We start from the raw sequence: 12221 nt of genomic DNA, 5'->3' as shown, positions 1-12221 counted from the left end.
TGACAGAGAGAAGAACATTGACCGTTCCTGACTATAGAAGTTAAACTGTTGATGCCTTATCAATTTGAACTACAGTGTAACATGCCTAATCTGACATCTGAGCATTTTAACATCCTTCTTTAACTGATACATTTTAATGGTCCCAAAATATGCCTATCCTTGCAAAAAAACCCGGAGTAATCGGACACTCGGCTTGATCCAACATTTTTTGTCCCCATGTGTGTCAGATAACACATGTTACACTGTATAATACTTTATCACAGTTACAAAATATACCATTTATCTAATTTAAACATGTCCTTTAAACAGAAGAGCAAAATATTTTCTTTGAATGAGTTCAAATAGGTACAGGTTTCATTTCAAGGATGTGTGTTGACCAACAATTGGATAAAAATAGTTAATTTCCAAGAAGTCTTACATGTAAACTGAAGAATTGAAAGCGACAGTGTTTAATATTTTCATAGTAAAGTAACAAAAAAATAATTGACAAATTAGCATGTTTGTAATAGATATGAGGAAATTTATCTTTTCTGTTAGAAAATAGGGAAAAAAATTACAGAATTTTATAGTTTTCTCAATTTTTAATCACTTGTATAATTCTGAATACTGTTACATTGAAGACCCAGTGATGGCCTTTGGCTGTTGTCTACTCTATGTTTGGGTTGTTATCGCTTTGACAGTCATTCCCCATTTCAATTCTCAATTTTATTTTATACATGAAAAATAGAATAATCCCTAATATGCCAAGAGGATATGTGTTTGAATAATGGCCTGTTGAAATTTCTTCTGGCACATCTTTATGTCTTTTGATAAAAGGTTGTTGCATTATAGTATTAATGTTATTTTATTCAGTAATATTCATTACTTATTGAACATTTTGAAAGTCATCCAACTTTAAAAGTAAAATTATGAAAAGCCCATATACACATATAATTAGTAGAATTTACACAAGTTTTTTAGACCTTGGCATCAGAGCCATAGTTATATTTTTGGTCAGTTGATAAATATGGTTCATTTGTACTTTCAGATAAAGCTCCTTCATTAAAAACAATAAAAGTGAACAAGAAAAGATTTGTTGAAGGCAGAAAATTTCAGTTATCATGTCGGATACGATCAGCACGTCCCCCACCAGAAATGTTATGGGAGAAAAATGGCAAAGTTATAAAAGCTAGTAAAAAAGGCTTTTCTATTAAAAAAACAAAGTAAGTATAATAGACTTATCAATATTTTTTCATATTTCATTAATTCAAATTGTTTAAAGTTTATTTAGAGTTGTTTAAATATACAGAAGAAGGTGTGATATGATTGCCAATGAGAAAACTCTCCACTAGAGACCAAATGACTTACAAATTTACAACTATTATAGGTCACCATACAGCCTTCAACATGGGTCTCATTGGGGTCTAAGCGTGACGCGGGATTGCCGATTTTTTGTAAGCGTGACACGTGAAAGTCAAATTATTGTGTCATGAAAACGGGAAATAGGTCTAGCGGGACCCGGGAAATGACAAAAAATGAGAATTGCTTACATACATAGTGTAAGTGGGATACGGGAATCTGACAAAACAGTAAGTGGGATCTGGGATCAGGACCCCCCAATGAGACCCCCTTCAACATAACCGCAAAGTCAGCTATTTAAAATCTGTTTTTTGGAAGGACAATATACATATAATACAATGTATTTGATATAGAATGTAATGAAAAAATATGTGGGCAATATTTTGTCATGGAGTGTAAATATATGTCATCAATGATAAGATATGTTTAAAATAGTTCTGAAAACTTTGCTGTACAATTAAAAAGTTATTCAATGAATATTGGTGAAATGATGCTTCATTGAGCATATATATAGCAATGACTAACTTGTGCAATTGAATAATTATGCTATAAACCAATATTATTGCATACTTGCTGTCAACAAAATTTTTTAGAATTATGATTTTGCTTGAGCAATAAAAGTACATTGAATATGGAAATTTTACAGAAAGATAGAGTTGAGATAAATGAATTGGGGTATCGATAAACTAGACAACCTTATAATTTTCTTTTGTTGTATATATTACCTAAAATGTACAAGATAAAAGTATATATTGCTATATGTCAGTTTGGTATGGTCAAGATGTTTGGTTATTAAAGTTAACATACTTTTAAGAGAGTTCTCTCTCCTTAACCAGTTTTTAGTATATTCATATGCAGATTGCATTCCGTTTTTGTATTATATGTTAGTTGATCTTGTTCTCTTGATGTTTTGTTACCATTCCATGTAGACGTGTTTTGAAGAATAGAATTTGATTAACTTGAACATTATTTTATTTTCTATGCCATAGTAGAGCATTAAAATATATATTTTTCATTCAAAGACGTGGTATTGTTCTTCGGAAGAGGAAAGCCACACTAGCAGACAGTGGAACATATGTGTGTGAATCAAAAAATGTGGTTGGCAAAACCAGACAGGAAGTCAAAATTGAAGGTAACTACAAACTGTATTTGAGTTAATGCTGGATATATCACTTAATCTCTTTTACCCTTGGACTTAAGCTTAATTTAGCACATGTAAATCAGTTTGAATAGTAAATATCTTTGATAAAATTTGGACAACCTCTAATTTTAGTAATCAATTTGCTAAATTCTTGGTGGATCAAGGCTTTTATTTTAAGATTTAGAAATCTACTCAGGAGGCCAGACCCCTGACAAGCAGGTGCAATCTCCCATTAAGGTGGGAAAAAGTTTTTTTTTTTCATGAGTATAAAAATGTTGAGATGTGTATGATTTCCAATTAAACAACTATCCACCAGAACTCAAAAGACATTGATAAGCAATAATGGGTCACGGTTATTTACTTGCATCATTTTATTGTAAACATACGGAATAATAAATGTAACTACAACGTGTAGTAAAAAAATCAATGTCCATATAAAGCTGCTAATTTCAGGATAAATCTTTTCAAATTATTATCAATGGAACCATTGTGATGATTGATTGCCATGCTTCCGACTCAATTGTACAGGCACTTTGCAAATGAAAGTGATTGGGTTGTTATAAGCAGGAGTTAATGCTGTAAAGCCAGCCTGTCTTAAGTTGTTTACATCCGTCCTTTAGTCTGTGGTCAAGATAGTTGTCTCATTAACAGTCACACCACATGGTATTTTTATATTGAATGCACAATATAGATTGACTGAGCTATCTGACATTTTGTTTAAATAAATTAGTTTAGTCTTGCAATACTATAGGGATTTTCTGCAATGTTGGCGGTTGAAATTGATTTTTGTCTATTAAGCATATTTGATATGTATGTAATTCCATTGTATTTTACTATTCAGTTGTCTGAAAACAAAATACATATAAAACATAATGTCTTATAAAAAAGGAAACTGTCAATTCACTTTTCCATGTCTCCACAAATCTATCATGTAATGATTTAGGCTTGACTGCATTCCAAAATAGATGTTATGAATATAAAATTATTTATGATATTGACAGAAAGAATTGTTGAATAAATATACAAATATAGCAAACTTGATGCAATGAGACAGACATTTAGTATATTATTATGTACTTTTGATATCCTTCGTAAGTGTTTTGTGCAGTCACGTATGAACTTCTTCTTTGCACGTATACTTCATTAAAATCATGGTACGATATTTAAAGTTATGCTTAAATTAAATTCTTAAAATAGAAATCAATATGAAAGAGAAAAAGTAACGGTGTGTGCTTGTTCTACTTTTAAAAATATTGGACTTCTGCATAATTTATTTTATTCTATAAGTTTAAGATATGAGTTTATGAGATATTGTTGGAAGTCTTTGTTGTGTCATATTGCAGAGTAGTAGGCCTTAAGCAGGGAACATTAAAGAACTATCTCAGTTGAAAGGTTATATAAAATTAACTTTTTTTCGTTGAGAGGTGAAAGAAATGTTTATTTCATGTTCAATTATACTAATTAGGTTTATGTACCAGAGTCTTGATGACCTGAGTCTTGATGGTCGTTCTCAACATGCATCAAATATTCACCACTGGACGTTGTTGTAATTGGTTTTGGTAGGCGGCAATATGCAGTAATTGCGCCTTGGACATTAATAGTAGCTTGCTTGGTTACAGTTTAAGAAAAATTTGGGTATTGCTCATTGTTGATGGTTAAGGTTTCAGAAACAAAATGAAGAATAGTAGTGAGAAGAAAAGAGGTTTTAATGCAGAACTTGTTTTTTTCAACCAACATTATTATTGGTTTTCATCACTTTTAGAAATCTCCCGAGCGGACCACTTTCAGATTGATGGATTATAATGTTGCTGATGTTCAAAAAGAAGTTTTTTCGACAAAGGCTAAATTTAGATTGGCTTTGTACTTGTAAATTTTAATGTAAGAAACTTGTAGTTGATATCAGTAGAGTTGTTTGAACATGAATTTTTGTGGTACAGTTTATTGAGTAAGTTTTTCCTTGATAGATAAGACAGACATTTTAACATATATTTTACACTTTTCAAGGTTTTGAACAAGAACAGGTGATGGATTTAATGAAATGTAATCGTGTAAATCACAGTTTAATGTTTGACAGGATAATCATATTAATATTAAATCGTAGATGATATTTACACGAGTATCTCTAAGAACATACAGACAGATGCTGTTATTTACGTTACTTCAAGACTGTTTAGTTAAGAAGATATAATGAAAGCCTGTTTTTAAAGAATTTTATCAAACAGCTCAGACTGACTCTAGTCTATATTAAACATTTGGGAATTGAAAAAGCAGTAAAAATACATTATACACTTGTATAAGGTGTCAATTCCGTTCTCCTTTATAAAATATTATTTTGTCTGATTGTTGTGCAAATTTCTCCAGTCTAATGTCTGAACCATAGCTTAATGACAGTTCTGTGTTAGAAATAATTATCTGAAATAAAACAATTAGCAAACATCAATAGTTATATCTAAGTTGTAGTAGAAACAATTGACATTTGCATTAAGAACTGTACTTGATTTTGATAGAGGTGTCTTGAGTTTCCTGAGAGACGAATGAATGTATAAAATCGTATATCGTTGATCGTTAAGATAGGTGACGGTGTATAGGTCATAATTTACTTTTTTCAAAGAAAGAATTTAATTTTTTGATGTTGTTTACATTTGGCTAAACTATCTATTGCGGAATAAAACACAAACTACACCTAAGAAATAAAATGAAAATGCAATTTTTTGGGGCCTTACTGTTCAGAGGCGGATTTAGGGGGGGACCAGGGGGACTTGGTTGCTTATATAGGGAATCATTGAAGCGTGACTGGAGCGGGCCCCCTCTTAGGGCAGTCAGTGGGCCCCCACTTATGAAAGTTTCTGGATCTGCCACTGCTGTTTAGTGTGAGCCAAGGCTCCATGTTGAAGACTGTACCTTGACCTATAATGGTTTACTATTAAATTGTGACTTCGACGGAGAGCAGTCTCATTGGCACTCATACCACATCTTTCTATCTATTTCACCTGGAAGTGTAGATATTATCCTATGAACTGACATTATGTGAATTCATTTTATTGTTGAACACCTTGGGGAGAGCTTCTTTGTTAGTTTTCACACAGTATATTTAATTTAGAATAATACTTCGTATTGAATAAGGAGATGTGATACAATTTCCGATGAGAACTATCTATAAGGGACCAAATTACATGGAGGTTAGTTATACTGTCACTGGCCTTGTACACTCACCCCATGTTATTTCAATATTCCATATTAAATTAGTATATAGATTCCAACAAATGTATTAAAAACATCAAAGTTTTACCCAAAATTTGAAAGAGAGCAGACTACAGCATTGCCATCATCTGAAATGTTCATGAAAGAGAGCAGACGACAGTATTGCAATCATCTGAAATGTTCATGAAAGAGAGCAGACGACAGTATTGCAATCATCTGAAATGTTCATGAAAGAGAGCAGACGACAGCATTGCCATCATCTGAAATGTTCATGAAAGAGAGCAGACTACAGCATTGCCATCATCTGAAATGTTCATGAAAGAGAGCAGACTACAGCATTGCCATCATCTGAAATGTTCATGAAAGAGAGCAGACTACAGCATTGCCATCATCTGAAATGTTCATGAAAGAGAGCAGACTACAGCATTGCCATCATCTGAAATGTTCATGAAAGAGAGCAGACGACAGCATTGCAATCATCTGAAATGTTCATGAAAGAGAGCAGACTACAGCATTGCCATCATCTGAAATGTTCATGAAAAAAAACCAACGTAGATAAAACTGAATATTTAATATGTTCAAGAAAGATTGGTAAGAAGAGGAATTTTCAGTTAGGAAATATTTAATTTCTGATATTTTTTCATGTTGCTTTTCTTTAAAAACTTGTTGAAGGTTATACTATTCTTGATACCTTATTGATTGTTTGAAAAAATCTTCAAGAATCATATATCTTGTCATTTTAAGAAATGTTTGAACTTTCTATCTTTTGTTTGAATTGGCTTTAACTTTTATTTTTCTAAAACTTTATTTTAACTCTAATTGTTACTTGCTCTGTTAAGGAAATTTACAGAGATTTACTTGAATTTGAGAGAAAATGTAGGTCATTTTCACTGAACTAGTACAGAATTTTATTTAGGGACCTGAGCTGGCCCAGGCCACCTTCAGGTTTGGGATTTTCTCGCTGCATTGAAAACCCAAAGGTGGCCTTTTGCTGTTGTTTGCTCTTTGGTCAGGTTGTTGTTGCTCTGACCTATTCCCCATTTCCATTCTATTTTTTAACAAAACAAACTCTATTTTATTGTACAGAAATAGCCAGACAAATGAGGGGGCCAAATGCATTCTCTTATGGTTATTTATATATTCAAAACTTGTTCAACAATAATTCAATTCAATTGCTTGTTATTTTGTGTAGAAATGATTTAGAAAGAGGATTAAAAATAGAATCACGTCACTTCTTTATAGACTACTTAGCAGAGACCACCTAAGCCTTTGATAATGGTATAAAAATTCAAGAAAAATAACATTCAAACACATTCTGCGGTGACTGAAATACACTGGAACTACGAAAATAAATGTGAAAAATCTATTTGAAGTAAATTCAATTATCGAATACAATTAAACTGTTTAAACTTGCAGATTCTTGTACGACATAATTACATGAGATACTCTTCGATTCAGTAAACAAACAGGCTTGTCAGGATAATTACCAAATTTGTTTACGTTTATTCTATCTTATATGCTTTGAAGTCAGCGGTCTTAGGGAAAACGTGCTGCCATGTAAACCCATATTTTATAGCCTATCTGGCTCAGTCTTTGGTTTTGCTGGACCTTTTAAAAGGATATCAACAAATACAAAATCCTTTTCATGATTGATAGTTTTAGAAAAATTCTACTTTTTATACAAATTTTTAACCCAAATATGGAAATTTCAATAAACCATGCAGTGCCGCAGACAGGTACCCAAATAGATGAATCTAAGATAAAAAAAGATATTCAACCATTAAGAATATACTTTTTAAGTTTATGATAGATATGAAGTAAGAAAGGCCTTTATGAGATCTGTATCTAGTATAAGTGCACAGAGATGTCACAGACTTCTACCTGATGGGTTGACTTACAATGTGTTAATGATAAGCACCTTTATATACAAAATTAGGCTTAAGTGATGAATATACATTGCAGTGCTGCAGCGCAGACCATGGAAACTATTTGATCAAAGGGTTACCAGTTTAGATGTTTATATTCTTTAAGAGATCCTGGAGTGTAGTGAAATAAAGCACATTATTTGTCATAATTAGGGTCAAGGTGGTAGGATATAAACACTCTTTTAATTACTAGTAAATAGATATATCTTTTTATGAAAATGTTTGGTATATTAGGGTATTGACCTTAAAATATTTGTCTTTGGATCATCAGTTATAAGTTCTTTCTGAATGAAATTTAAATATTTGCCACTGTTAATTAACAAAACTCATTATTTTTTTTAAAGGAGGGTGGGACGACAGGTTAATTCAGAAAAAATGATCTAGAATATTAAACAATTTAGGCAAAATATTATTTGGATGCTTAAAGGTTAAAAAAATTATATTCCTAAACCAACTGCCCTAGGGGCGGATTCAGCTATTTTAAAAGGGGGTTCCAAACACAGGAGAAAAAGAGGGGTTCCCAGGGGGGTCTCCCAAAAGGGGGAGGGGGGCTTCCAACCATATGCCCCATTCAAATGCGTTGATCATCCAATAAAAAAGTTGGGTTCCAACCCCGGGAACCCTCCCCTGGATCTGCCACTTCTCCCTTAACCGCTGCACAGCATTTATTGGCTTAGATTTTGATTAATGAAAATACCTATTACCAATAATTCAGAAGATTACAATGACTTTTTTTCCAGATTAAATATTTCATAACAGTAATCCTTCAGTATTAATTCATTGCTGACAGTACAAAGACCACTGGTTTCTACTAACATGCGTAAATAAGTAGATTATGGTTCACCCAGTACAAACATTAGTACTGTAATAAGTACTAGATAAGTAAAATGTACTACCACTAATATACTTGTTTATATTGTGGTTTAAGTGGCTTTATGAATTTGTTTATGTTTAGTTTAGTATAAAAGCAGATTATTTACTTGCAATTTCGTTTGTATTATTGTTTTGATTGGATATTGTCAGAATTTAATAAAAAAAAAAGGGGGGGGGGGGGGGGGGGGGTAACAAAAAATAAGCTAAATATTTTTTGGTTTGTGTTTCATTCATTATGCTTCCTTAGCAACTTCAATCATTCTGAACTTTTCCACTCAGTTAATTTACTGTAAATCTTGAAGTATATTACAAAATGCCTAGCTTTATATGTTGATCATAGGATGAAAAATTTATGGAAAATGAGTATTAGAGAGAGAAAAATAATAATTAATATTTCAACAGTCTCCCCATACCTAATGCCTGTCTGAAAAATTTATTTAAAAGATTAGACAAATTTGACTCTTACATATAGATTCTTTACTTCTTGGAATAAATACCATGGGTATCTATGATTTTCATATGTAATTTTATACTGTGACTTTTAATACTTTAAAATATCATTAAGGTCGTTATTTAACTTAAATAAAAGCTCAAATTTCAAATCATGATTATGCAGAATTTTTGTCAACATTGAAATAACTGGTTAGAATTTCACCTCACAGACAGCAAATCTTAAAATCAGGGAAAGTAGTTTTGTATAATAAAAGATTTTACTTGTCTGACAACAAATAATGGTGTGAGAACCCCAACAGAGACAAAATTGTTACATTACAACAACTAAAACAAGATCAAATAACATGTCTCTTTCATTGAACACTGAGCCCAGGACCCCCTACACACGGAAAAATACAATACATGGTAAAAGACGTGTCCATAGTACCTTTCATACACAAATATACAATGAAATGTACCTGAAGTGTCATATTGTTTTCTAGTCTTTGGGTAACTAACAATGGGTGTAAAATTATCAAAAAAGAATCTTCCATAAAATGCATAAATTAAAACAATTAGAAGATAATGTATTATCGAGAGTTGCATTAAGAAATAGAAATGAAAATATATTTTGTAACGATTTATTTGTCGTGTGTAGTTGTTTTAAATCTTTGATTTTTTTGTTGCTTATGTTACTGATCAATATATTTGCTCATTTAATGTCCAGCCGCAAATATTGCACATGTGCAAGGTGAAAACAAATTAACATTACATCTCCATTTATTCCTTGCAAATAAGAAAATATTTTCTCCAAAACTTCTGCTTTTCATATGAAATATAGCTTGAGATGTTTAAGTGAAAACAAACACTGCTAAATGCATTTCATCAGGTATCATAATGTTTGTATAAGAAATATAATATTATAATGTAATTTGTTAGCTGTCTAATTGATGTGTAAATATGTAATCTATATTTCTCTGAATTTTATTGATCTATCAGAAGCTGAAAAAATAGACAATATTCTAAAACAAATAAATAAGACCCTGCCACATTCTGTATGTCTGTTCCAAGTCCTGGATTGTTGGGTTGTCGTTTATTACTTACTGTATCATTTGTTTTTTGTTTATTCGTTGGTACATAAATCATACCATAAAATTTTTGTTTTGAATTTTTTAGAGTTTGTCTATTTGATGCCTTTTACAGTTTTTTTTGGGTTTTGCTCATTGTGGAAGGCTGTATAATGAGCTATAGTTGTTAATTTCTGCATCATATGGTCTTTAGTCTCTGGTGAAAAATTTCTCATTGTCAATCAATTCATTGCAAGGTGAACAGTTTTGTAACTACATATTCTATTTCGCAGTATTAATTATGCCAAATAAGCAGTCAGATGCTATTTCATATATTTTAGAAGGTAAAACAATAATTCTATTAAATTAACGTTTCCCTTTCAATAGAAAGCTTTGTACCCATGCATTTAAGAATAGACCACCTGCCAAGAGTTAACACCAAGGATATTTTGTACTTTGTTTATATTAATTATGTACTGAAGGACCTAAGATCAGCACACGTCTTTATAAGTATATTGTTTCAAGCATATCCTGCCTTTCAATAGGATCTTGTGTTGATCAAATATAGTATGACCTTTCTTGCCCTTATTTTCCCCTTTTGAGCAGATTTTATTACAACAGCCAATCATTTAATTAAATTATTGCTGATCTTTGACCTTTAGATTATTTGTAGGACATTCTTTTATTCCTAATGAGATATCATATTTATATTAAATATTTCGGAAGTTTTATTTAGAATATTTTAGTCCCATGTGTTGATTGGTGTCGGTTGACTCCATTGAAGATATTTTATGATATTTTGATATAACGTGTCGTTAGGTGAACCCCCACTAAGCAGTACTTGGTATCTAAAAAAAAAACGTATGGAAGAATGGGATCATTGGTTCTATTTATAAATGTTCTCTTGCAGAGGTTTTGTTTACAAATAAGACTAAATTTAAAATGTCTTGTTACGGAAGTCTGGCAGTTACTATACTTTTGCTGCCTTTGTTGAACTAATTTGTTTATATTTATTTGTTTTCACTCTTCAATGAGTTGTTGCTCTTGGAAATCAATTACATTGAAAGTATCTTTTTGCCTTTTTTTGTTATGACTTTAACTTTGGTTTCAGAGAGGATAAATTACTTGGCTGATATTGAAAGTATGAGAAGGAAAAAGTTCAACAATATGTCACCCAAACATTGCAAAGTGTTCTTCTTATGTCGTAAAGTACCACCAATTATATCTATTGACAAAAACTTTATTTTTTTCTTTGCAAGAGAGCGCTATAAAAATTACTTAAGCTGAAAGCTTGATTGTTCTTTTATTTGGATTTAAGAACAGACTCATCATAATAAAGAGTATTAATTATTAAGAAGCACTCAGCCTGATTGTTCATTTTAGATCTTTTAGTATTCCACAAAGATGTATCACCTATAATAATTACTGAAAAAACAGAGTAATTGTTCTGGGTAAAGCATGAAATTAATGTTCAGTAGAACAAAAACCACAAAGACTGTAATGGTATAAACATCGATTAGTAATGATTTCAACAGAAGTAAACATTACTATACCTAACAGGTAGCCATGCTGGAAAGTGTTTTTTTTATCGTTCTGCAATATTCAACCTTCTATTAACTTGAATTCAAAAGTTCAATGACCTTGGATATAAAACTGTATCATAGTTGTATTTTAACGTTGGTGTTTTTAGACAAAATTTATATGTACTATTATTCCATACCTACAGAAGGGGTATTCTTTGAGAACCTTGCAATAGTAGTGCATACAATATGAAAGTTATGAAAATATTCTTCCAACCCTGGTAAACACACATTATGAAAGTTATGAAAACATTTCATCATAAATATATATCACTCTAAACCTTGGTACATACATTTTAACCTAGTAGAAGTGCAGTTGTTCTTGTAACACCATTGCAAATGTATGATGAAATGGTGTTAAACACCAAGCATTCAATCAATTAATCAAATAAGTTATCTTTGAACTTTATGCTTAATTGTTTGTAGATAGATTGTCAGGTCAAAGGTCATATTTATTAATGTTTTGCTGTTGTTTATGGAATTCTTTTTGCTAATGAATGAAAATAAAAGTAAGAAGACCTGAGATATGATATTATTGCCAACTATTATACAAGAGTCCAAATGAAGGGGATTTAAACAACTAAGGTCATTTGGGGGTATAACCATCATTACAAAGCAACTAAAAAAACACAAAGGTTAAACCACACATCTTTAGTGATTGACA

The 12221-nt window shown here is 31.4% G+C and overlaps 1 protein-coding gene across 5 annotated transcripts in view; it reads left to right on the top strand.

Annotated features, from left to right (window-relative positions):
* Nucleotides 1-12221, top strand: part of LOC134724840 (pro-neuregulin-1, membrane-bound isoform-like) — a 51806-nt gene that overhangs the window by 15987 nt on the left and 23598 nt on the right. For all 5 annotated transcript variants that reach the window (XM_063588132.1, XM_063588130.1, XM_063588129.1 and 2 more), the window contains exons 2-3: nt 1028-1202; nt 2361-2470. In XM_063588132.1, coding sequence (XP_063444202.1) covers nt 1028-1202; nt 2361-2470 — 285 coding nt within the window. The remainder of the gene's footprint in view (nt 1-1027; nt 1203-2360; nt 2471-12221) is intronic.

This window comes from Mytilus trossulus, chromosome 7 (genome assembly GCF_036588685.1).
Source record: "Mytilus trossulus isolate FHL-02 chromosome 7, PNRI_Mtr1.1.1.hap1, whole genome shotgun sequence".
In the NCBI taxonomy this organism is placed as follows: domain Eukaryota; kingdom Metazoa; phylum Mollusca; class Bivalvia; order Mytilida; family Mytilidae; genus Mytilus; species Mytilus trossulus.
The sequence above is the reverse complement of the archived record's forward strand: the minus strand, read 5'-3'. Positions and strand labels throughout refer to the sequence as shown.